The sequence below is a fragment of the Zychaea mexicana genome (genome assembly GCF_025766255.1).
Source record: "Zychaea mexicana strain RSA 1403 chromosome Unknown BDB00scaffold_141, whole genome shotgun sequence".
NCBI classification, from domain to species: Eukaryota; Fungi; Mucoromycota; class Mucoromycetes; order Mucorales; family Lichtheimiaceae; genus Zychaea; species Zychaea mexicana.
In genome coordinates this window covers 37,368-62,927 of record NW_026516804.1, presented here as the reverse complement: position 1 = coordinate 62,927, position 25,560 = coordinate 37,368, and the positions used below count along the sequence as shown (strand labels likewise).

The 25,560-nt window shown below is 44.2% G+C and overlaps 5 protein-coding genes across 5 annotated transcripts; 3 read left to right on the top strand and 2 right to left on the bottom strand.

The window, feature by feature from the left end:
* Nucleotides 1–249: 249 nt before the first annotated feature.
* BDB00DRAFT_878606 (uncharacterized protein) lies at nucleotides 250–3,238 on the top strand (the record flags this gene model as incomplete). The annotated part of the gene is made up of 7 exons (XM_053127754.1): nucleotides 250–833; nucleotides 911–1,070; nucleotides 1,179–1,194; nucleotides 1,268–1,462; nucleotides 1,552–1,828; nucleotides 1,897–2,063; nucleotides 2,139–3,238. The coding sequence occupies 7 exons, from the start codon at nucleotides 250–252 to the stop codon at nucleotides 3,236–3,238; spliced, it is 2,499 nt and encodes an 832-aa protein (XP_052973650.1).
* Nucleotides 3,239–4,144: 906 nt separating this feature from the next.
* Nucleotides 4,145–6,010, bottom strand: BDB00DRAFT_774512 (protein phosphatase 2A regulatory B subunit; the record flags this gene model as incomplete). Its single annotated transcript, XM_053120166.1, has 7 exons — nucleotides 4,145–4,250; nucleotides 4,315–4,442; nucleotides 4,530–4,700; nucleotides 4,812–5,165; nucleotides 5,262–5,465; nucleotides 5,535–5,731; nucleotides 5,839–6,010. 7 exons carry the CDS (start codon nucleotides 6,008–6,010, stop codon nucleotides 4,145–4,147), a joined length of 1,332 nt encoding a protein of 443 aa, XP_052973649.1.
* A 960-nt stretch (nucleotides 6,011–6,970) lies between these two features.
* BDB00DRAFT_125765 (Ribokinase-like protein) lies at nucleotides 6,971–8,843 on the top strand. The gene is made up of 7 exons (XM_053116167.1): nucleotides 6,971–7,401; nucleotides 7,490–7,531; nucleotides 7,615–7,701; nucleotides 7,772–7,883; nucleotides 7,951–8,136; nucleotides 8,223–8,418; nucleotides 8,503–8,843. Exons 1-7 carry the CDS (start codon nucleotides 7,309–7,311, stop codon nucleotides 8,690–8,692), a joined length of 906 nt encoding a protein of 301 aa, XP_052973648.1. The 5' UTR covers nucleotides 6,971–7,308; the 3' UTR covers nucleotides 8,693–8,843.
* A 70-nt stretch (nucleotides 8,844–8,913) lies between these two features.
* Nucleotides 8,914–10,472, top strand: BDB00DRAFT_854169 (malate dehydrogenase, NAD-dependent). Its single transcript, XM_053125669.1, has 5 exons — nucleotides 8,914–9,161; nucleotides 9,287–9,308; nucleotides 9,404–9,471; nucleotides 9,558–9,583; nucleotides 9,669–10,472. Exons 1-5 carry the CDS (start codon nucleotides 8,959–8,961, stop codon nucleotides 10,361–10,363), a joined length of 1,014 nt encoding a protein of 337 aa, XP_052973647.1. The 5' UTR covers nucleotides 8,914–8,958; the 3' UTR covers nucleotides 10,364–10,472.
* Nucleotides 10,473–19,967: 9,495 nt separating this feature from the next.
* BDB00DRAFT_878597 (uncharacterized protein) lies at nucleotides 19,968–21,717 on the bottom strand (the record flags this gene model as incomplete). The annotated part of the gene is made up of 4 exons (XM_053127753.1): nucleotides 19,968–20,206; nucleotides 20,312–20,779; nucleotides 20,827–21,081; nucleotides 21,444–21,717. 4 exons carry the CDS (start codon nucleotides 21,715–21,717, stop codon nucleotides 19,968–19,970), a joined length of 1,236 nt encoding a protein of 411 aa, XP_052973646.1.
* Between the last annotated feature and the right edge of the window lie 3,843 nt (nucleotides 21,718–25,560).

Here is a 25,560-nt window from a genome sequence, read left to right as displayed (position 1 = left end):
CCTTTGTGTTTCTGCGTTACCTACTGCTGTTGCTGCTTTCCCTGATCACCATATAATTTACTTTCACTGTTTATGTAATCTGTTGACCCAATATGTATGCAAGGACTGCAAAAAAGGCGTTGGTGTTCTTTCAATTGGTTTCCAGCCCCTTATTACCCACTATGCACACCTTCAATAACATCTCAATGCGACAGCTTTTTTTGCTCTCCTTTTTCCTTCCCACTTACTTTTTTCTCCCTTTTATCCCAAATGAAAGTTGTTGAATACCATGAGGAGCAACGTGCCATCGGACTTGCTCGGCCAGTGCTTGGATCAGTTCTCTTGGACGACACCATCTACATTGTCAGCGACACCATGATCTGGTCACTTACCAATGATGCACTCAAGAACGAGCATCCACAACTCACAGCATTGGCACGAGTACCAACAATGACAGTGATAACGCTACCAGCGACGCTTTACACCGACAAAACCACCATCGAAGATGAAGGCTTCTTCATCATGGATGATACCTTTACAATATACAGTTACGCTATTAAAACTCGTCAGCTGATGTCAATACCGTCCGCGCACAATCATACAACGACGGCTCTGGTACCTGCTCCTCGTACTGGACATGCTAGCGTGTCTTCAGTTGATTATCAGCATTTGTTTCTTTACGGTGGAAAACCCATTGAAAAAAACGGCACCACCACCACCACAGCAACAACAACGTCTGCATTAGATACTACATTCTGGAAATATAATCTAGTTAAGCAGCAATGGTCACCTCTAGCGGATCATCCAAGCAAAGACGGTCGTGGATATTATGGTCATACCATGAGCATGCTTAGGTAAGTTTTGCTTGATCTGCAGCGTTTTTTTCTTGCAAATCAAATTTGGAATTTACTGATTTAAATCAAATAATAAGCAACGGCCAGTTGGTAGTCTTAGGTGGAGCAAAAGCGTGTGGTCAGAATGATGAGCTGGTTGACCTTGCGAATGCAATAGTATACGACACTCACAGTGGCCAATGGCATGAAAAAACTCTGGGTGGACGCGTTCCTGCATCACGAATGTACCACAGTGAAGTAACAAGTTTGGTATTCGCCCTTTATTGTTATACGAAACATTAAAATTAGATTCTTGTTGCATACTGATATCATTTCTTTTAAACACTTTAAGCTGTTTATGATAAGATTGTCATTTGTGGAGGTGAGAGAAAACCAACAAATTTATTAAGTCTCTCTCCCCCCTCGTTCTAATAATGTGTATTGTGTACGTACAGGTCAAGATAATGTTCCTCCACCTTTTCATACGTACTTGTCAGCAGATCAGCAGCACTTGGAAGAAATGACAGCTTTGTTAAACACCAAAACATGGGAATGGCAAGCAGTAATTCCTTCTACAAATAACCAGCCGCTACCACAGTCTATGGCGTCTGCCCTGCTTATCGATGGTACCAAAATGCTTTACGGTCTTGGTATGATCCTTACATATAGACATTACCATATCACATTAAAGAATTTATATGCTTATCAAGCGAAACCGACCGTATATTTTCGTAAATAGGTCAAAGCTATCAAACCATACATGATGGCTTATATATTTTGGATAGTGAAACATTAGAATGGTTACCACGTGGAGCACTTGGTTCTTCTTCGACTGCATGGCTCGGGTCTGGAGACGAACTTGCATCTTCAGCAGCCATGCTGAGCGCTGCCGTCATCATTGCATTGTGCTTTGCCGTAATAGCGGTGATTGTTCTTATTTGGTTGTTGTGGAGACTAGGGCGAAAAGCTATCCTTCAAGGTATCTCATCGATTAAGCATGAGTTGTGGGATCCCAGGTAGCTAAAGCGATTTTGTTTGTCAAGCTGTTGAAAAATCATAAGAGCTTAACACCTTGCCGTAATAGACCCGGTGAGCCTGGATGGACCGAGTTCGCTCGCTTGGCGTTAAAGTTTACTTTTGGCGCGTATATGGTCTACCTCGTACTATCTCTAACCAGACAGATCATCCATAGTCCCATCATCGATCAGCAGTACTATGATGAAACTACAGATGGATCAATCTACGTACCTGGTACGTTAAATAACAAGTATTATTTATTCATTTATGTGGGATTGAACGCATGAATGTTTGGAAAATATTGTATAGATGTCCGATTCTGCTTTGATGACTATCAGCAAACAGAACCGTATGTCCGGTGTGCTACAGATTATGGCATGCAATGTTCACAATACTTGCAAACCTTCTACCCGCCTACAGCGCGCGAACGAGTATGCATCTTATTTCGAGCGCCTGATACCGTACGGCTGGCTTCGCCCGTTCATCGACAAGCAGAAGGATCGTATCTAAAGTTCGACTATTACGGCAACGTAACCCAAGTTCAAATTAGTCTTTACCACCGAGACCATGATCCGAATCTCGAAATTTACAATTTAAAAAAAGAAAACGACGGCGATGATATGTTTGAATGGACGTCACCTTATGAAGAAAGCCACTTTCGTGCAGCTGAGTCAACAACATACCATCATTACCAGGAGCAACAGCACTTGGTGACAGCCAACCGGGTACACACAGGCAGCTATGCACTCGGCAAACGCATTGTATTAAAAGAAGACTCATGGTGGAACTATATTGGGTACGCCTCAGACACGGCTACATGGCACCAAATCACCAGCTCCAAACTGATATCAGAATCATCTCCACCTACATACGTGACGGGTGGCGGCGGTGGCAAGCAACCACTAGGCTCACTCCATTTGTTTCCAGAACGATATACAACCCAGATCACGGCAGAGCAGCGTGCCTTTACTGTCGTTCAAGCGATTGGCGTTTTGGGTGGTGTGTTTGGTTTGCTGGTAACAGCTCAACATTGGCTATTTGGTTACCGTCCACGATCACCTTGGGGCGTTATTCAACGGTGGTCGATAGGACAGATGCGTCTATCACTTCTTCAAGGCCTGCTCAGTAAATTCCAGCAAAAGCATGAAAACGTTCCTATTGTGCACCCGCTACTAAAGAGAACATCGTCATCAGCGACACACGTCGAACGAATGGCCCACTTGGAAGATCGGTTACATACGCTCGAGCAGTTGTTCCAGGCGTATTACATCGATGATGAAATATTTCAATCATTAGATCAAGCGTTTACTCGACCAACGTCTGCAAATAATAGCAAGGCGCCTAATGATAGCTTATTACGACTCCGTCTGCCATCTTTCAAAAAAGCAAAACATTCCACTTCGTTGTAACCTTCTTTCTGGAAAAGTCTTTTTTTAGAGCACTTTATAATATATTTACTGAGAAAAAAGTTGTTTGATAACAAAGAAAGAAAGGAAAAGAGGGGAGGGAGGGGAAGGGGGGATTGCTGAAGTTTGTGGGGAATTCTTTTCTTTTTCTACATCGGACCGCTTTGATCTACACTCATCTGCTCGTGTCCACCATTGTTATTACTGCTACTACTACTGCTTGCATCCGTGCCACTCGACGAAGCGGCGGCTGCAGCTGCCGCTGCAGCAGCTGCGGAAGATGCACCAGGCGCCTGATTCAAAACTTCGTCTAAACTGACGTGGCGCGAAAGTTCGTTGAATACCTAAAGAGAGAACAGAATATTAGTCTCAATGTCGAAACCACATAAATCCCCTCAACAAAATGAAAGGCTTATATCTTTTTACCGTTTCATCCACGGGTATAATCGATTTGCGTCTAAATTGCTGGTATTGCACTGGAGCGTTGTCAAATTGTTGCTATACATATCGGTAGATTTGATTCTACGTCAGTAATCTATTGACGAGAGAGGATCGAGCACAATAATTTAGACTTAAACATATACCATGTCTGGGTGGATCGCATCCGTATGCTCGGCCGCGTTTTCAGACTCGGCATCTGTTTCTTCGTCGGTCAGGATATCATCGTCTTCTTCTTCCTCTACTTCCATGGGCTCGTCCTCCACTGTCTGATGTGGAGTAGGGAATGCAAAGGCACCACCAGGAGATGCAGGTTTCGGTATATCGGGCGGATTTGCGGATATGACGGACACTTTTTGATGAAGTGCCTTCCAGCTGTCTTCGAGTTCCTTTTGTCGCTTACGTTCCCTACATCATTTTTATTGGGTGGTGAGATAAGCTAGGAAACGTGATTGCCAATTTGAAATTCACTTACAATTGACGTTGCAGCTTGTATTGGTTCGCACACTCATCAAACAAGACCGGGTTGATATCCATGCACAACTTGAGCGCAGTATAGACTAGTCCGAGAATCGTTCTAACAAACAACGGTCAGTGACTGCTGGTATGTATTATAACTATTCATCACATAATTTGCTTACTTGTTCCAATGTGCCTTGGATGTCTTGTACAACGCAGGAAAAACAATAGGCATAATGGCATCCATGTTTTCTGCCATCAGACTCACAACGTAGTCATTGTTCCAATAATACAGCGCGCGCTCAGCAACCTATTATGAATTATGCATCATTGCCCTTCCAGTTTAGTATACAGACACCTTCCGCCTTTTGCCGGATCCCCATCGACTAGTTATTACCTGGAAATGTGAGCTCGAGACGCACTGGGATAGTTTAGTGAACAAAGGGACCATGACCCGCTGGAATTCGTAGGCATCGATCACATCGAGGATTTCCTCTAACTCGTTCAAAAACATGACTTCCTTGGGACTGTTAACCTTGGGCCAATAGCGCAACAGACCTGTGACAACCTTTGTATATGTAAATTAATTAACTATCCTCTCCTTTGTGTTGACACCCTTTTTTACAGTCAATCACACACATATACTCTCCCTCCCTCTCCCTCTCTCTCTTTCTTTTACCTCATGTGTGAGCATCTGATCCTTTTCTAAAAATTGAACGACACAGTAGGCGAGCTGTGGATGATAAAGGACCAACGACTTGACCTTATGCAGAGGAACTAAAACCCGAGTCAAAAAGATCTTGTGCTCTTCCTTGAGTGGCAACGCAAATCCGTTAATGATACTGCCCAAAATCTCGAGCAGTTCGGCCACACCGTTGTGACGTTCGGTCTCGTAAATGAATTGGAAAAAGATATTGTTGATCGACCGACGGATGAATGCACGCAGGTTTAAGAATTTGCCGTATATTCGGTGAAGCGTTGTTTTTAAGAAATCGCGTTCTCGAGGATCTTCACTGTCGAATAGCTCGAGAAGCTGTTCCGTGAAATATAAGTGTATTAGCGCTCTCTCTCTCTCTCTCTCTATATATATATATATATGTAAATAACGGGAAGACAACAAAAAACGAACCAGTAAGATGAATTTGTGATCGATGTGCTTCTTTGCATAGTTGATGTTAAACTCGGGCGATTCCAGGAAGCGTAAGAAGAACTCGTATACGATCTGCAAGTGTGGCCATGCCAGTTCCAGCACAGGCTCGTCTTCCTCGGGGTCAAATGCATCCCCCACAGGATTCACTTGAGGTGGTATCGTACGAAAGAGGTTGATGGAAAACTATAGACAATGATGATAGGTTGGTTAATCTCCCTTACCGTGTACCTATCTTGCTCTATCTCCTCCTACCATATTGACGATTTCCGGGTACACCATTTCAGTAAGCACTCCGCGGTTCATGTTGACATATTCCAAAATTTCCTGCAGCGTTTGCCGCTTGATCTCCTTTTCGCGCAGCTCTGATGATGCATCGCTAAAATCAAAGCACACCATGCACTGACGGATCTTTTGGATGAACAGGTCCGGTCGCAAATGGGGTGGTGCCTCTAAAAACCAATAACCAATAACAAAGCCGCCACCGCCACCGCCGTTTATTACATACATAATCACTCCATCTTATCACCATCATTTCTATATTTGTCCACTAACTTACCATGAAAACCAGGTGTTTTTTCTAGTTGAACCTTTTCTTTAACGTAGAAGCGAGACGACTTTTGTCGACGAGGAGCCTTGCTGATCGGGATCTGATCCTTGGGAGCGTTCTTCAAACGGTTCAGTGCACCTGTCTTTGGGATATCGCGTTCACCTGACTTTGGATGGTGCATAAACGACACTTGCGGGTTCGCCCGCTTCTGCTGCTGCTGTTGTTGTTGTTGTTGTTGTTGTTGATGCTGTTGCTGATGTTGGGGCTGCAGCAGCAAGCGGGAATAAAAAGATGAGTATCACCCTACAAACAAAGACGATGGGGACAGCCATAACAGGACTACGAAGTATAACAGAAAATCAAATTACTTACAGAGTCAGATCCGTCTTCGGCGTTCACTACAACAATAGATGGTGTGTTGTTGCTACTGTTCTGAGGCGAGGAAGGGGTTGTTGCTGCTGTTGTTTCGATAGTGGCAACAGAAGGTGGCGGCGGAGGGGGTGTTGTAGTATAGTAAGGCTGTTGCGGAGATGACGGCTGTGCTTGTTGCGGTTGCTGTTGTTGCTCTGGACTCGGATGGCCATTGACTGGAGTAGCACCAGGTGCCTTGTTCCTAGAAAGCTATCAATCGAGTATAACAACATAGGTATAGAGTCAAGGAAGAAGATGCTTTTTTTTGACCAGCAGAAATCTGGTGAAATCGTTTTTCTTTTTGTAAAGTTAATGCATTATATCAAATAAAAAGGATACAACTCCTTTCCACCCTTTCATCATTGATGTTTCGACGAAGTGTTGCTTATGCTTTCTGGGTTGGAGTGGGCTGTTTCGGATGGGTTTGGTGTTTGACGGTTTATAGGAATTTAGCGTTTGTTCGAGATGTGGGTAAATTGCGCTGAGTCTACAAGTTTCGCAAACGCGGGGTTATCTTCTTTCTGGGGCAAATAGAATGTGGAAGCTTTTTGAAAAGACAATATGGGACTGGTGAAGGAGAGGCAAAGCGAGGGGAAGAGGTGGGATGGGGGGAAAGGGGAAGATGAGAAAGAGAAGAGAGAGAGAGAGAGTTCAACTAATAGAAAGTTGGACAAGTAAAAAAACAGAGAGCTGTTACTTCTGTGCGTAAAACTTCTGCTCCTGCACCTTGCTTTGTCGGAGGTCGCAAAGCCAAAATAGGGTTTTTTTTCTTGTTATTTTTTTCGCGTTAAAAAAAACGATGCTCAAGTCTGCGATTGGCAATGTAGTCAACTTAACTCGAAAAAAAGGGGGAAGTGTGAGTTTTCTCGAACAAATACGGCTCTAACGTTTTCATTTCACCACCCACTCTTTTGCGTCATAGGTGCTTGTGATTGGGGGTGTTGCACTCGACATGACAAGTACAGTTAGCAAAAGCGTCACACAGCTCACGTCGCTGCTGCATACTTCGAGTCCCGGGCATATCAAACAAACACTCGGGGTGTGGGTCGCAATGTGTGTGAAGCGGCTATGCGCACAGGCACACCCGCGTTCCTGGTCTCGGCTGTTGGGAATGATCTGGCTGCTCAGACGATTCGACAAGGCATGGAAATGATCGGCATGGTATTGTCACCACTATGATATCTTCAATATCTTTCTATCCCATCGCTATCTGATACCTTCGCTTTATTTTTCGTCATTCGTCCTGTAGTCTACACAGTATGTCCAATGCATACCTGATCATCCTACCGCTGTAATTAAATGAAATATAGTCATTTGTAACAACGATGCCATATATGAAACAAAGATCGACGCTAAAACTGGGTTTATCATTAGGTGTACAATGCGATTCATTCCAAGTCGGGGCAATTGATCGCCGCTGTGGCGGATATGGATATTTTTGATGCGCTAAATTCTGCCAAGGTATACACATACACACACACACACACACACACAATACACACTACGCATTGTCACTAGAGCTGTCTACTAGATAGACACAATCCTGCATACGGAAAAGCCAGCACTCGTATGTTTTGATGGTAACCTAGCAACTAATACGATGGCCCGTCTCGCAGCAACCAGTGCTCAACTTGGTATCCCAGGTAACAAACTGTATACCTTCAACGACAAATTTACTTTAGTGGTAATAACTGAGATTGTATATACAAGTGTTCTTTGAGCCGACATCAGTGCCAAAATCGCTCAAGATTTTCGAGCAAAACGGATCTGTCCTTTCGTCGGGTGCAATCAAGTTCGTATCACCCAATCATTTTGAGCTAGAAGCCATGAGTGAAACAGCCAGGTCGATAACATCTACTCTTGTTGACGATAAGCACACAACTCTGACGGTGAAAGGTAAGATGGAAATTCAAGCGCGGTAATAAATGACATGTAATAATTAATTCTTGTGGGGGTGTGTATATGATGTTTTAATAAATCAGGGCCAGCACTGGCACAACGCGTGCTTCCATATGCTCTTCATCTCTCTCACATGATTCCACACATTATTACCAAATTGGGCGAAGATGGTTGTCTGTACACTGGAAGATCAAGCAAGTCTGGCAAAGCCATCGTGCAATACTTTGAGCCGGAACAAGTCGACAGCAGCATTATTAGTGTCACAGGCGCAGGGGACTGGTAAAAAGAAATCCAAGGATAAGGAGAAGGGGTGGAAGAACTTTGAATTACTCATCTCAAAAAAAAAAACCATCATCATAATAGTTTTGTCGGGACATTGCTGGCCAATCTCCGAAAACACCTTGCTGATATCATCCAAGAACAAGAACCCGACAATGCAATAATGCTATGGAAACAAATAATTAGCCGAGCTCAGAAAGCGGCTGTGCTTACCTTACAATCTGACCTGGCTGTCAGTCCAAGCATCGATCACGATCTACTCTACTCCAAATAATTATATATAACAAAGATTGAATATCAATGATCAGGTTTTTTTTGCTGCTGTCAGAAAAAAGCTTAGTGCTCCTAGTCTACGGGAGACAGGACTGGAAACTTACTGCGGACGGCAGAACTGTTAGCCGCTGTGACTTCATCACCCCGCCTCGCACAAAAAAAGAGCTGGAATACAAAAAAAAAAACAAGTTGCAAGGGGCCTGAAATAGTGAATGGGTCAGAAATCTTTTTCTCTTTCTTTTTCTTTCTCAACAAAATAAAATAACCATGTTCGTTGTTTCGCGTATTGCCTCTGCTGCCTCCAAGCGTGCTTTCTCCACCTCCGCTGCTAACCTTTCCAAGGTTGCCGTCCTCGGTGCTGCCGGTGGTATCGGTCAACCTCTCTCGCTTCTCATGAAGCAGAACCCCCATGTCACTGAGCTCTCTCTCTACGATATTGTCAACACCCCCGGTGTTGCCGCTGATATCAGGTAAATACACGGTACCTTCATATCTACTAGGTCAATCTAGGTTTATCTGTGTTGTTACTAGTAGTGTGTGTGTGTGTGTGTATGTGTGCAATATAGATACTAAATATACGCGTCTCTTTGTTTAGCCACATCAACACCAAATCTGTTGTAAGTTTTTTCTTCGGACAGACGAGCAACACGGATGGAAAGTATGAAGGGTACTAAGAGTTTTTCTCTGGGATAATGCGAATTTCTCTTTGTAGGTCAAGGGCTTCACTGCCGAGAACGAAGGTTTGAAGGCTGCTCTTGAGGATGCTCACGTTGTCATCATGTAAGTTACTGCTTAAAATAAAGGCTTACCAGGAATGTGCATAATTTAAAAAGCTGAATCTAATTGTTATAATCTTGTTTATTTAGCCCTGCTGGTGTCCCCCGTAAGCCCGGTAAGCATCTCTCTATTTAAATGACAATGTGGATGGTTATCACTAAATGAAACTGTATGACTTACTGTAACGCTTCCTGTTTTAGGTATGACCCGTGATGACTTGTTCAACACCAACGCCTCCATCGTCCGTGACTTGGCCGAGGCTTCCGCCAAGTACTGCCCCAACGCTCACTTCTTGATCATCTCCAACCCCGTTAACTCCACCGTCCCCATTTTTGCCGAAACCTTGAAGAAGGCCGGTGTCTTTAACCCCAAACGTTTGTATGGTGTCACCACCCTCGACGTTGTCCGCGCCTCGCGTTTCGTTGCTGAAATCAAGAACAAGGACCCCAAGGACGTCAACTGCGTCGTGGTTGGAGGTCACTCCGGTATTACGATCGTCCCTCTTTTGTCGCAATTGGGTGAATCGTTCACCAAGGAAGAAATTGATGCTCTGACCCACCGTATTCAGTTTGGTGGTGACGAAGTTGTCCAGGCCAAGAACGGCACTGGTTCCGCCACTCTTTCCATGGCTTTCGCTGGTGCCCGTTTCGCCAGCTCCGTCCTCGACGCTACCGTTGGTGGCAAGAAGAATGTTATTGAGCCCTCGTTTGTCCAGTCCGACCTTTTCAAGGACCAGGGCGTCGAATACTTCTCCACCAACATCGAGCTTGGTAAGGACGGTGTTGAAAAGATCCACGGCTTGGGCGAAATCTCCGACTACGAAAAGGATTTGATCAGCAAGGCCGTTCCTGAACTCAAGAAGAACATCTCCAAGGGCAACAGCTTTGTCCAATAGATCCCATGTACATTAAAGTCTGTGTTAGTTCACACTCATTTCCAGCAAACACACTCAAAAAAATTTAATAAATGAATATAGTACGCTTGTTTTGGTTTGTCATGTAATTACTTTTTTTAGAACACAGCGTTACAGGAGGGTGGCAACCGCATACCTGCTAAAAAAAAGGAAGATATGGAAGGGCTGATACACAGGCAGATGTGGGTAAAAAAGATACTTTTCATGTTGGCGCTCAGCTAATGTGGCCTTCCATGATGCATGAGCTTGATCATGCTGTATCTGTTGTATGTGTATCATCGACTGGTCGGGTGGATCCCTTGGGCTACATGGTAGGTAAAAGCGTCAGGATGCTATAAAACACAGCACCTTAACTTATACTAAGTGACGACGGTGGAGGTGGGCCATACGTTGATGTCAGGCATGAGGGGGCTGTGAAGGCGCTCTTGTCAGACAGTCATTTTCAGCTTGCTCAATAGTTACAAAATTAAAAGATCTTCAACTTCAAATTCAGGGACGACAGGTGTGGAGTTACTTGAAGCCTTGACCATTGTGTTGCTGACTTCTGTGTCGTGCACCTTTTTACATCAGTTTGTCGCTTACTGGAAAGTAGAGTCACAAATCTATTAGCTGACTGATCATCTACTGTCTTCATAAAATTCGCAATGCTGCCATTAAACAGTTCTTGGAGACGCATTTGTTTTTTTGTTTTTTTTAGGCGCGCAACAAATTATTGCGTCGGTTTTTATTTCAAGTCACGTGCATATTAAATATGAGAGGTGAGGAGAAGAAGCTAAGTAGCGTTTGACTAGTTGGCGATATAAGGAAGAATTTCTTGGGTGCGGGTTAACAAAAGAGAATGGATTTGCGTTATAATGTTATCGGGAACGAAGGGAGAGTTGTTTAAAACAAAGCGCCAGTGGGCGTTCCAAAGACATTCTAATATACAGCTGATAATTATATCTGAAGGGAGACGGGGAGCATTTTGGGGAAAATACAGGTGAAAGATGGCATAGTGTACAGCAGATTCTGTAACAGATTGTAATAGTAGGTCGGGCCACACGGAGCACCAGATCGACCATTTGCGAGGGCATTGGTACAGGAAATGAGACAAATCATCTTCATCTTGGTTACAAATTGGGCATACAGCGGATGTGAATTCGGAGGGCATAATTGAATGTAGAGTTTTACGGCATGAAATCTTATTGTGAAGCGCTCGATACCAAACATTTCTTGCCGTTGGCGATATCTTCAATCGCCAGAAGGTATCCCATTGTCTAGGTGCTAAGATCGTGTTTTCCCGGGCTTTGACGTGTATAGACTTGTCGATGATTGCTTGTCTGAGTTCTTTTGCTGTGATCGTGGTCAATTGTTTATCTTGGACCTTGCACCATGCTCCCAGATCGACCGCCTTATGTTCACGGATAGCGGGATCAATAGAGTTGTGAAGAAGATGCCTCGGGATCAAAGTCTGAAACACCGCTGGTTGGAATCCCAACTCACCCAAGTCCAAGAAGCGAACCAGTAGACCCAAAAGGCGCGGGTAAATCAAGAATTCCGTGGCGAGCCGTCTCCATAAACAGCCATTCGCTAAATCAAAGATGAATAAATCATCCATTAGGATCCTGTGTTTGGCGATGCGTCGTAAGCATACGTCTAAGGTTTTGGTGAGCAAGCGCTGTGTCGGCGTCATGGCATCTAGGACGTGCAGTTGTAGAACTGTAGCGGGCGGTATGAGTTGGGATTGATAGTCAACCGTAAAATTGTCTAAGGCCTTGCATAGCTGATTTGAGAAGCTGACGGGTTTACTCATTGAAGCAGTCCGAAGTCGGGGAAATAGGAGACACATATGTGGGTCCAGGTTTGGAGTCCATGTTGCCTGAGTATTAATTATCCACGAATGTATGAACGATCGCTGCTTGGTGTCATTAGTAAACATGGTTGGATCCATCTGAGCTGGAGTGCTGATTGTTGTGCTTCCGGGACTAATATTGCAAGGCCCCCTTGTTTGCGAGGTGGTGCCAGTCGGTGAAATGCAACTTTGGGAAGCATCTTTTTAGTCAAGAAGTCATGGCAAATGCTGCGAACTTTCTTCTGGGATGCTTGAGGGACCGCGCAAACTCGTAAGACGGGCCAAAGTGATGATAATATCAGCACATTCAGAATTGTCGCTCGACCGCGAATCGAGAGTGACCGGTGCGCATGGATGTTGCAGGCTGATTTGATCTTGCCTAGGAGTTTGTCCAGGAAGCCATCCCGTTGCTGCGGCGATTGATACAAAGGATATCCGAGATATACCAAGGCTTGATGGGCTCGTCGATCGAACCATGATCTAATGCCCATTCCCTCCAAACACGAGCGCAATGTGGATGACGACTTGCCAGATAGCGATATGGCGTGCGTTTTGCCCATATTGACCTTGGCGTTTGATGCTCTGGAGTAGGTGTCTAAGTGGTGGCGGACTTGTTGCAAATCTGATTCATTATGAATGAAAACAAAGCAGTCATCGGCGTAGGCTAGAACCTATAGCTTAGTTGGAGACGGTGTGACTGGGGTAAGAGCTTTACTTGCTGCCATCAATATATCATATCCGTGTAATTGTTCATCGTTGAGGATGCGGACCAAGAAAGGCTCTAAGGCCAGATTGAACAAAATAGGCGAGAGAGGGTCTCCTTGTCGAACGCCACGTTGTTGTTTAGATGCTGGAGACAAGGACCCGTTAATGTTGATTCGTAGATTGCTGCCGAATAAAAGAGTCTTGATAGAAGAGATGATCTTTGCTGGGAATCCCCATTTGCTAGGACAACATTCGAGATATTCTGGATGAACGCGGTCGTACGCTTTTTCCATATCCAAAGATAAACCGACGTCATCGGCATTTACGCTGGCGGCATGGTCCATAGCAAGTCGTACAGCAAGCCCATTGTCTGCGATGTAGCGTCCGTGCACGAAACCCGTCTGATACTTGTTAATTAATGCATTACTAACACGGACTATTCTTGAGTTCATGATACGGGTAAATATTTTAGAGTCCGTGTTGATCAATGCAATTGGACGCCAGTTTCGTAGTTGGGAGAGCTCCCCTTTCTTCGGAATGAGATAAATACATGTGTCTGACCATGATGCTGGAATAGTGCCTGATGTAAAGCTGAGTTGTAAATATCAACAGCCATTCTGCCATATAACGGGTGTTTGAATATGGTAGACAACATGTAATAGGGCAGGCCGTCTAGTCCCGGACTGCTTCCTTTCGGTACACGTTTGGTTGCGTCAAGTAACTCGTCGAGAGTCATGTCTTCTGTTAAGATGTCGCAAGAGTCTTGTGAGAGCACGCATGATGGCGGTGAATGGTCCAACAGGTCTGATATAGCTGCTGCATCCGTCGGTTCCGGTGAGTATAATTGTGAATAAAATGAACAGACTGCTTGATGCATATGATCAATCGAAGAGTCTACGATGCCTGTTACTGGATGTTCTAGCTGGAGGATGTTCCTTTGTGCCATTCGTTGTTGTGCTGTGCGTTTTAGATAGCCGGCCGATATTTCGCTACGCTCTCTCCAGCGGACATTAGCTTTGATAGCTAAAATTCTAGCGTGATCTTCTTGAATCCTGTTGAGCTCGGCGGTAATATCAACAAGGCGCTGAGGTCGACTTCCTGTTGTCTTGAAATGGCGCATCATCTTATTACGTTGACGAAGTAGGTGTTTTTCGCGATGGTCTTTTTTCTTGGCTAGATAACGTCCATATTGACGGCATTCCTCTTTCGCAATCTTTTTGACTTCATCCCAGGCCTCTTGTGGCGAGGTTATGTTGGCAATTCATATATGTGCCGATGAGAGTGCTGAATTCAGTTCTTCTTCAAACTATACCGAGTTGACAATAAGTGGGTTGGCTCTCTATATGTCTTGACCCTGCCAGATATTACTGGCCCGCATGCTGATCACTATCAATGCATGATCTGTCCAGTTGCTATTCACATGGCGGACATCGGGTGCTGAGCACAGCAGGGAGAGTGATGATGACGCAAAGATATAATCAATTGACGATGTGCCTCGTCCGTTGTAGAATGTTGTCGTGAGGTTATTGGATCCGTCCGACGGCAGCATCATGTTGACAAAGTTTTCATTCAAGTGTGCGCACCACTCTTTTGGTGCTGCTTTCATGAATGATGAGTCGCGCTGCGCATATGAATAGTTGAAATCTCCAAGGATAAACAACCTATCACCATGCGGAATCATATTTGGCTGTTGCAGGATTGGAAGGAGTTCGAGACTATAAAAGTCTTTCCGATCCCTGTAGGCGGCAGGCGCGTAAAAATTGATAATGTTGAACGGTGGGAATTTATTATTGATGTGTGTAACCGTCACCAACAATATCCGGCCGCTTTGCGACGCAAAGACATGTTGGATGTTGACAACGGGAGAAAAGCTGATAATGGCACAGTGTTTACTCCATGAACTGTCGCGAGCACAGAACCCGTTGTTGTAAAGTTTTGTTGTGTTCATCATTATGAGTGCCCGTATCTTGAAGTGCCAGCAGGTGCAGGGCTTGACGGCGTAGATGACAGATGAAGTGTTTTGTTTTGTTGGGGTTGTGTGGGTCATGTTTGACAAGATGTCGCACGTTTAACGAACCAATAGTGAGTGTCATTTTTTTGTTTCTGTTTTTTTTTTTTGGTTTGCTTTTGTGTTTTCTCTGTTTCTGAACTTCTTTGCTCTCCTATCTTTTTTAAAATTTTAAATATAAAAAGGAGGGGTTGATCTAATCAGAGGCCATAGTCTCCGCGGACGATTGACCGGTTGATCAAATTGTTGGCGTGCTGTGGACCGCTGTCGGGGGACGTTGACTCAGTGGCGTCGAATTTGTTGTCGTCGCTTGAGTCTTCACTTTGCTGCTGCTGGGGATTGTGCTTCGAGGCCGAGGCACCCGATGGTGTGCTGATAGGCGACGTGTTCCGGTGCTCTTCAAGTGTGAAGGCGGAATCCACCAAACCTCCTGCTTCCGACGGAAGCGGTTGGGTAGCATCCTGGGTCAATGCATCCACTTCGTCCGAGCAGAGTATCATGTCTTCTGTTTCATCCTTATCAGTTTCATCGGAGGATGATTGAGATGATGATTCATCGTCTGTTGGGGGTGTGAATTCTTCGTCTGAGGTATCCATGTTGTCGCTGAGCGGTTCCTCGGTGACCATGGGTACATGTTTAGGCTGGGAACTTCGACGTTTTGAGTTCCCTTTGGGTTGTTGCTTTGGTGTGGCCTCGTTGACCTTCGAGTGTAGCTGAGCCTGGTTTTCACGCTCTTGTTCACAATTCGGGTTGGGAATGGTAATCGTCGTTTTGTCCAAAGCTGACTTCGAGTGAACATTATGAGAGCGATGATCAGATTGTGTATCACTTAAATGTTGAGCTGGTGGATGCGATTGTTGGGTTTTGGTCTTCTTTGGACCTTTGCTGGTTGTCGTCGACTTTATTGCTTGGCGATGCTGAACCAGTCGTCGTCTTTGGTTGTTTGCGCGGGAGTGCGTTGTGTGGATGATCGCATTCTCTCGCATAGTGACCGATCATTCCACAGTTGAAGCATTCTGGTTGAACGCGGCTTGGACATTGTTACAGAGTGTGGTCTTGGGAGTGACAGTATCGGCAGTAATCACCCATGGGTTGCCAAGTAGCGTAAAAAGACCGTTCTCGGCCTTGCACGAGACCGAAGTCGACCTTGTAGGTGAGGGGCTTGTACGACTCTGGGATGGTGTTCTTAGATTTCATGAGCACTGCGTATCTTTTACCCTGGAACCAACCACCCTCTACAGAGCGGTATAATCCAAGTTGCAACACGTGTCCGAATTGGGTAAGTGTTTGGCGCGACAAGACCTCCAGCTCATACATTTTGACGCCTGTAGGCAGTTTTTCGAGTTGTACTTTGGTGAGATCGTGTTCCGGAGGGAGCGATCTGACAGCCAGGAAGTGAACATCACCGACGGTAACGCCCTTTTCCAGTGCTAAGTTGCAGATGTCCTCGTCTGCAAAAGTCATCTCATACAGGACTTGTTTCTTTTCGCGATGGTGGATGAGACCTATGGCCTCATCCCAGTTTTCAAACGTTTCTCAAGCTGCTCGGAAAAACGCGTCCTCTTTGACTGAGCGTGTCGACATATCAAAGAAAACACTGTATTCTTCCGTTCCTCGACGAAGTAAATGGGATGCGATTGGTTGACTGTTGGCTGCCATGCTGCCAAGTGTCATTTTTACATCTTCAGGGATGTATTCGTTAAGCTGGGTTATCAGACGACCTCGACTGATTTCCGGACGTTTCTGGGTAACTGCTTGAGCATAGGTTCGTTTTGGATGTGTTGGTGGATTTTCCTTGGGTTGGTTGGAGTCACCATCAGGAGTGACCCCAGGCACTTTTTGAAGGGAATCGGGAAGAGCCATGAAGACGCATTTGTGTCCCTTTTTAGCGAATAGTTGAGTTTTATTTATAGATTGTTTAACCACTCGCTACATATGCGCATATTCTCACCTTTAAGCGCTCTTTGATATGGTTTCGCAACGTACGTTCGAGCCCATCTACGTCACGTTGGGCAAACCACCCAACGCGCCAATAAGCGTCGATGTGCCTAAATAGGTAAAATAGTGTAATCAAAATAAATTGGTAATCAATATTTTACTTTATATGCTAATGTACCAATGCGGCTGGGACCGCTATGTAAGTCGTGGAATATCTTCTGTAGCGTTCGTACGACTTTGGCGATTTCGTACAGGATTTTTCCTAGTGATTGTCAGAGCGCTTTTTTACATCATGGCGCCTAGGAATTCTTTCTAAAATATGATGGCAGCTGTAAATTGAAACTGTCGCTAAAACATCCCCTCTCTTTCCCTGCACTTCAAAACGCAAATACAACTTGTTTGTAGGATTGAATATTATTAAATTTCATTATTAGAATGCATTGGTGACTTATCAGAAATAAATATAGTTTGGTACACAATCCACAGGTATATGATTTGAGCATGACAAGCTGTTGTTACAAAAAGTATACACTGCAAAAGTAATTTTGCTCATAAGGATCATAAAAAGTAGAGTCCATAAAAAGTTACAACTTTGGAAATTGAGTTTAGCCATACAAGGTATGGTGCATACTGACTTTTTATCTGTATAGAGGATTTTACCCTCAGATTTTATTTGCTGATACCCGTTCAACAGAAGAGAGGTAACAGCGGCCTTGAAAGTGTAATAAGCAGAAGGAAGAAAAATAACAAGAAATTAGAAAACATATCGAAAGATTGCCTTGACTGCTATGGCAGCAGTCTTAGCAGGAAGAAAGGGTGTGTTGGCGAAAATAAAAGCCCAGTGGGCTCGCCAGATGGCCAAAAGAGTATAAGTGATAATGAGGAGAAGTTGCGTGTGAGTGAAAGAGGAGTACGGTGGATCCCCAGTGGAGATGAAATGAAGAAAGGCAGATGGGCGCAGGTCATGGTGGCAGATGCGGTTCCAGACTCGTTGCCATATATCAAATTTGCGTGGACATAGAACGAAGAAGTGAGCCAGTGTTTCGTTGGGACAACCACAAAGCCGGCATTCCAGAGAGGGAAGGAAGGTGGTGTTCATACTAAACAGTCGTTCTGCATTAGGTATGGCTGTATGACAGATGCGAAAGAGGACATTTCTAGCAGCATGGTCCATGGGGGTGGCCCAAAAGACACGCTAGTTTTTGGTGGAACATGGGAATATGGGTGTTCCTGGAGTGAGTTTGCGTCGGTACGCCTTGGTTTGCCACAAGGTGAATGCTGGGTCATTTTTGATGGCGTTGGTTAGTGGTTGAAAGTTGATAGAGTCAGGTTGATGTGAACACCTATCTTGTGCATTAGCGCTGTGAATGCGAAGTCATGCAAAGAAAGGGCGAATGATATAGTGGAAATGGATCACGTCGTGTCTGAGTTGATTGAGAAGCGTTGGGTGTCTGACGTCGTCGTCAAGCTGGCGCTGGCGCAGGCGAATATACCTAAGGGACTGATCAAAAATGAAAAATCCTTCACCTGTTACTTGGAGAAACCTGGTCGTCTAGGTGCTGGGTTGTCGGATGATGGCTGAATGATGACAGAGAGTGGTGATTCTAATGCTGTTGCAGGTGTTAAGTTGTCGAGTGTATCCTAGGACAAACCAGCCACATCAATGGCATGAAGGACCAAGGCAACTGGCGATGCTGATTCATACGCTCGTTGTTTACGACTAGCTGGAGAGAACAAGACCAGCCAGTGGTCTGCGGATTACTTTTTGATGACAAGTAGTCGATGGATCAGATATAGAATATGTTGTGGGAGCATACCGCTTTCATCCAGCATCAGTTGAATCCACCTTAGCTGGAGCGCATTTTGTTGTAAAATGGGGTCCAATAAGCCAATCCCACCCTGGTGTCGTGGTGCACATAGTTTCTGATAGGACACGTGTGGGAACATTCGATGCATCAGGAAGCTGCTGATGGTGCTTCTCAGTTTTTGGTGGAAGCCTGACAGTGGTGCGCCAATGATACACAGAACATGCCATAGTTTTGACAAAATCAAGGTGTTTAGCACGGTGGCACGGCCGCGGATAGACAAGTTGCGGCTCAAGTGAATGTTGCATTGGTTCTTGACCGCTTCCAGCAACCGGTTCATGAATGTATTCAGTTGGGTTGTTGAGAAGGTCAGTGGATAGCCCAAATATGTGACGGGGTCGGCCTGCGTACGATCGTGACAAGGCAGAATTCCATGTTGGTGTAGCAAAGCATTCGATCGAAGTTGTGGTGCCCCTCCTAGAGAGATTGCTTGGGTCTTTTCTTAATTGAACTTGGCATTTGAAGCGCGTTGATAGACATCCATGTGGTACAAAACCCGGCGCAAATCCTCGGGAGATTGCAGGAAAACAAGAATCTCATCCGCGTAGACGAGTGTTTTAATTGGCTCGGGGGTGGGCATGGTGGCTGGTGCAATGTCATTGTTCGGTGGTGTGAAGATATATCCTTGATATGATACGTCTCTTTGTAACGAGCGCAGCAAAGGCTCCAGAGTCAGGTTGAAAAGATCGGCGACAGTGGATCTCCTTGTCGTAATCCGCGTTATTGTGCAAATGGTGTGCTAAGATGACCGTTAATGTTGATACGTATACGCGTGTTGAAAAACAGTGAGTTGATGCTATTAATAATTTGATCGGGAAAACCAAAGTGTTGCAAAGTTTGAACTAAGTACTGTGGATGGATCCTATCATACGCTTTTTCCTGGTCGAGTAGGAGGCTAATGGCTGACGACGTATTGCTTGAGGCGTGTTCTATGACAAGGCATGCTACTAGGCCATTTTCTGCAATAAAGCGACCCAGCATGAATCCCATTTGCTGTGGGTTAATCAGGGGTGCAGCAGCCAGCACGACGCGCTTATTTAGCAGCTGTGTGTATATCTTGGCATCACAGTTGATGAGACTGATCGGCCACCAATTCTTGAGTGTAGTCAGATCGCCCTTTTTTGGGAGGAGACGGATACAGGTTTCGGTCTAAGAATCAGGAAAAAGACCATTTTTCAATGCATCTTCATATACTTGACATGTAAGTGTTTTGGCTGCCGGGTATTTGAATACGAGCCTCTAAATAATGCCATATGGTAAACCGTCGGTTCTAGGGCTACTTTGGTGTGGGGCTCGTTTAGCTCTGTCTTGGAGATCTTCAATGCTGAAGGGATCGATTAAGCTTTCTTTGCTGTTGGTTCTGAGGTGTGCTGAGGATGGTATGTTGTGCTGCAGTTGTTGGATAGCTGAGTCGTCAACGTCGTCAGGGGTATACAACTGTTCATAGAAAGCTGTTACGGCTGAATGCATCGATTCCACTGTGTTACATATGTCGCCAGTGTGAGGATGTTGTAGAGTGACAATGTTGGCCTGTGACGTGCGTTGTTGTATGGTTCATTTGAGGTAACCAGCAGATTTCGCACCTTGCTCCCGCCAGTGCTCTCCTGCACGTAAAGTGAGGGTGTCGCAAACTTCATGTTGTGCTGCTAATATTTGTTGTTCAATTATCTTTAAGAGCCATATGCGTGTAGTGATGGGTGGATTTGACCATAAAAACCAGTTGCATTTCGATTGTAGTTGTTTGGGGTAAGCTGTTGTTTTATTGATGCGTTGCCAGCAATACTCTTGCATCTGCCGCTTTAGTAGACGCTTCGGTTCCTCCCATTGCTGTTGCGGTATTGAAGTGCTGTCGCTGCGTGCGAAGAAAGCTGTGAGTTGAGTTGCAAGTTGATGTCGGAAGTCCTTGGAAGCCAAAATCAGAGGATTGCCCCGCCAATAGCCTTTGCCGGTGGGAGAGGGACCCAAATTAAAGGTTGCAGACAATAATGCATGATCGGACCATGAACTGGCAACGTACAATACTTCCCTGGTCTTTAACATATTTTGGACAACTGGTGAAGCGGCATAGATGTAGTCAATGGTGAAAATCGTATATCACCTCGACGAAACGTCGGCTGCAGTGTCTCTTGCGGATCATGGTTGATGCAGTTGATGACGTGTTGGTGTAGCATAGTGAACCAGGCTGACAGTGCGTTGAGATGGTACCCTGAGCATTGGTGGCTAAAGTTGAAATCCCCAGAGAGAATCAATCGTTCGGGATAGGGATGTTGTTGATTAAAGATGGTTGAGTTGTAGAGGGATGTGAAAAATTGCCGTTGTTGGGTCGGCGACGTTGCTGGTGCATAGATGGTAACTATATAAAAAGGCTGAAAAAGTCGTTGGTGGTGTTCGACTTTAACGAGAAGATGTCGAGGGTTATCGAACACTGAAATTTGTGTGAGATTGAGGTCGGCGCTAAGTGATACGATGCTGCAATGATGTGTCTATAATGATTGCGTTGCGTTGAAATAACGGTGGAATTTGTTCTTCTGTGAGGGTGTTGATATATGTGTTTCTTGCATAGTAATGATATGTGATTGATGTTGTTTGATATGTCGAATGAGTTGTGTTTTGTTGGGTGTAAGTAATCCATTGCAATTAATGGACGCGAGTGAGATATCGTTGGTTTTTACTATCATAAAAATTATTGAGAGAGGAGTGAGGGTTGATCATCACTGGGATTGCATTCGAGCTGCGATTTTGTAGGTATGCGTGTGCTTAGGTCGGAAGGGGAGCCTGAGCTGTTGTCTGAGAGTAAACTTTGTTCATATTCTTGCAGGCTGATGTCTCGTTGGCGTGAGAGTCGGACATACAGGACTTGTTTCAGGTCTGCAGGGAAGTGTGCATCTTGTAGGATCTCCTTGGCAGTGTCCGAGAGTTCCATGCTATCTATCCAGTCCTTAGGAGGGTTGACTTCCAAAACTAGATCTTGTTCTTCAGCTGGGATCATCAGTCTATCAGTCTGATAGTCCGTAAATTCTATGACGATGTCGTCAAGTGCTTGTTCAAGGTACTCTCATCGCATGAAAGTGGGGGAGCAATCGACCACCTCTTCTTAGGTGGTTTCCGCGTCGGTTGCTAATTTGTCGTCATTGGTATCCAAGTTTTCCAGATGAGCAAACCGGTTGGTCGGTTCCACGGGCTTGCCTTTTACAGTCGCGTGTTTAGACTTCAGGAGCTCCTTCGAGGGGTTTTGATCACGCGTGTGACCAGTCTTGCGGCGGCTTATTTTGTTGGCACCAGGGGTCCAGTCCTCACTGTTTCACACAGTGGGGCAGCTTGCAGCATAGTGGCTCTGAGCACCCCACTTAAAGCATCCTTTCTGGTTACGTCAGGCGCGTAGGCAGTCAGCAACGGCATGCCCTGGCTCATGGCAGCGCGAGCAGTGGAGCAGCATCTGATCAAAATTGGCATAGATCAACTCTTCCTGGTTGCCGCACCAAAGAATATGATGACTAAGGGCGTGGAGTTGTTGATTATGTAGTGGCTGTATATCTAGGACGGCGAATCCTTGGCCCATGTAAGCTTTCGTTCTTAGATTGCAATGGATACCGACATCGAGGATGTCACCGTAGGGACGAAACGTTTCTTGCAAGCCGCGTTCCAGATCTTAAGGGTGGAGTAGCAGGAGATGGGTGAGGCGAAGCTTCTTGATCGTGGCATTCTTTGCCAAGGCAGGAGTGGTACAGATCGTTATGGTTGGTGTGAACTCGATGCCCTGCTTGATGGCACTGGTCCTTTGTTCTTCAGTTCTGAGGTTGATTTCAGCGACTACACATTGTCCTTCGCGGTGTGTAAGGACACCATTGCTAAGAGGATATTCTTTCATCAGTATTTCGACGGCGTTGTCAAAAGAGCCTGGCACAGGGCTGATGTCAAGCATGACACTGCCTGGAGAACGGCCTACACGCCAAACACAAGAGAAGTAGCACAATTTTTTTCATCACTAGTGCTTAGTTGACGCTGAGCATGAACAAGCGACACTCATTCTAGTCGGGCTATGCGAGCCCGTGTCACCACAGTTGGTTGAAAGGTGTAGATGGAGTGTTCTTGGTTGGTGCCCGTATCATGCACAGGCGGTTCATAAGTAAAATCGGGAAGAGCCATGTGTATACTGACTTAAACCATCACTGTCAAAAATCGAGAAATTTTGAAATTCCGCTGGTAAATAGTATAGCCGCCAGGGTGCAGGAGCCATCATTGAGTGAGATGAATATTATATGTAGTATAAAAGAATTATTAGGCGTCTTGGCTCATTTATTTAGTGTGATATACAAATTAATCATTTTTTCTAAGTGTTCTGTTCTTTTCGAGGTAAACTACTTTTCAACAAGCTTAAAAGCATCGTTTCCAGCTTTCATATCATAGTATGTGCGAATATAACGCCAGCAGCAATTGTAATAATGGCGGATTTCTAGAGACTTAGCATCAGGTGAAGAGACTTGATCTAGAAAGCTATCAAGGTTATCTCTTAGTGACGAAAATGTATAATCGCATTCACTTCTTGCAATACACTTAGCAGCACTCCAGTATCTCTCTATCTAATTTGTTTCACTATGGTACTTGGGATAAGAGGCGAACAAATGACCAGCCTTGAGAATTTGTAGCTATTTGTTCTTTCAGCAAATAAGTCGAAGCACGTGCCTTACAAGTGGCAAATGCAGCAGAAGTTTCTCTGTTTGTTTACGAATGTGTCATTACTATACATGGCTGCCCACGTGTTTTGTGCTCAGACAATGGCTTACCTATCCAAAACAACCTTGTAAATGCCGTCTGCAAGCAATACGGCATCGAACATCGACTCACATCACCATATCATCCACAAGCGAACGGACTAGTCGAACGATATAATCGAACGGTCGGAGTCATGTTGAAAAGACTCAATAAAGAAGAAAAGAAGAACTGGCTAATGTATCTACCTGCATTACTATTCGCATACCGCAGTATTCGACAAGAAACGACGAAGAGATCTCCATTTTACTTGATCTATAGACGAGAACCACATACACCTTTCGACCGACACGTGCAACCACAAACAAACATTGCAGATCTCCTGGAAGAGGATGATGAGTGCGACGAAGATACGATCATACCTGACTTATTTGAGGAACATATCACAAGACTCAATACAATAAGAGAAGAAGCGATTGATACAATCAAAAGTGCACAAGCGGCACAGAAACAGAGAATCAAACGGAAATTACTACAACAAGGCAAGGAACTGAAACGCCCTTTCCGAATAGGAGATACTGTTCAAGTATATTAAAATTACTTAGAAGGAAATTGGGCAGGATGCCTAGAAGATCTATGGGAAGGACCATTCTTGATTCACAAGGTCAACAAATGCGGTACCTATCGATTAAAAACGATGCAAGGAAGATTCCTACTGAACCCCTACCATTGAAACCGATTGCGCTCTTATACTTTACCTGATACCGAGTACCGAGCCCAATATCTCAGGCATAGCTGCACCTCATTACCGACGAGTTCGATGCAGTACCACCACAAGAAGATGTATCAGAATCAGACCAAGACGAAACAACACAGACGATGCCGCAGCAAGGAAAATCGAGAAGGACTAAAAATGCAGGAAATCAGAGAAAAACAAAGAAAAAGAAGAAAAGAGATAGTAGCTATCGACCTACCAGAGGACGTTCATCATAGATCAATAACTTTGAAAAATAAACGTGCAAATGCATAAAGAAAAAAAATATACACTTCTAAGATGAACATATTATAAAATACATAGAGAAAAGACTGTAAAAAAAAAGAAAAGAAAAGAAAAATATATAAAAAGAAGACAAAAGGGGATACCCCCTACAACAATATTCCAATCTCCAACTAAAACACATAACCAAACTCTATACAATGAACATGAACAACCACAACATCAAGAATAACACAACCGACGGGGTCTACTTTCCAGCTCCATGGAGCACCAATTACAACAACAACCCTACTGAGGCCGTCCACGATCTGGATGAAGGATGGGCGTCCTGCTATTAGTTGTCTAACCAATTATAATCTACTAGCTGTAATATAGATAATAAAGTTGCTATGACTGGTATAACCATCAGTGGCCGAATTAATTATTGATTTACAATAAAAATAATAAAAATTGAATTTTTTTATTTATATTGGTAGCCTCCCATGAGAAAAAAAAAGAGCGGTTGTTTAAAGTACATAACAACAAATAAAAATGAACACAACACAACATACTGAACAACTCGATATTGAAATTAAAAATTTAATTGATAATAAATGGACTTTTCTTGATAAATCTTGGCCTGAAATGCAACATAGATTTAATCATAGAACAGCTATTAAAGATATGAAGAATAATACAATAAATGATATAAAGGATGTATTACTTAATAGATTAATTTATACCTGTATTTTATTTTCTTACAGTTTTATATGGAAATATTGAATATCCAGGGCCATACTGCGAGATTGAAAAGGACTTGCATTATTATATCATATGGTATCAGGTGTATCAGGAAAGGATATGCATACTGTTATGCCATATGCAACATTTTACGATTTATATAAGCGGTTCTGGATTACTAACTATAATGAATTGAATAAAAAGGTAAAACAAGATCTAGATAGTATGTTCTCATCACCACGTATTCGCATTCTATCAGCAATAATAAACAATCCGGATGGTTTTAAGAATGTTACACTATTTATTGATGGACATGAGAGTAAAATTAAGTATTATAAACCAAATGAGTCACATTCACAGTTATATTCATATAAATTAAAAGGGCTAGCTGTACGTACACAAGTT

Excerpts from the sequence above, each read along its gene's own strand:
- BDB00DRAFT_125765 (XM_053116167.1), top strand. The coding sequence starts at position 7,309 with ATGCGCACAGGCACACCCGCGTTCCTGGTCTCGGCTGTTGGGAATGAT. Across the intron at positions 7,884-7,950 it reads TGCTCAACTTGGTATCCCAG|TGTTCTTTGAGCCGACATCA; the intron begins GTAACAAACTGT and ends TGTATATACAAG. Across the intron at positions 8,419-8,502 it reads GTCACAGGCGCAGGGGACTG|TTTTGTCGGGACATTGCTGG; the intron begins GTAAAAAGAAAT and ends TCATCATAATAG.
- BDB00DRAFT_854169 (XM_053125669.1), top strand. The coding sequence starts at position 8,959 with ATGTTCGTTGTTTCGCGTATTGCCTCTGCTGCCTCCAAGCGTGCTTTC. Across the intron at positions 9,162-9,286 it reads GGTGTTGCCGCTGATATCAG|CCACATCAACACCAAATCTG; the intron begins GTAAATACACGG and ends CTCTTTGTTTAG. Across the intron at positions 9,309-9,403 it reads ACATCAACACCAAATCTGTT|GTCAAGGGCTTCACTGCCGA; the intron begins GTAAGTTTTTTC and ends TTCTCTTTGTAG.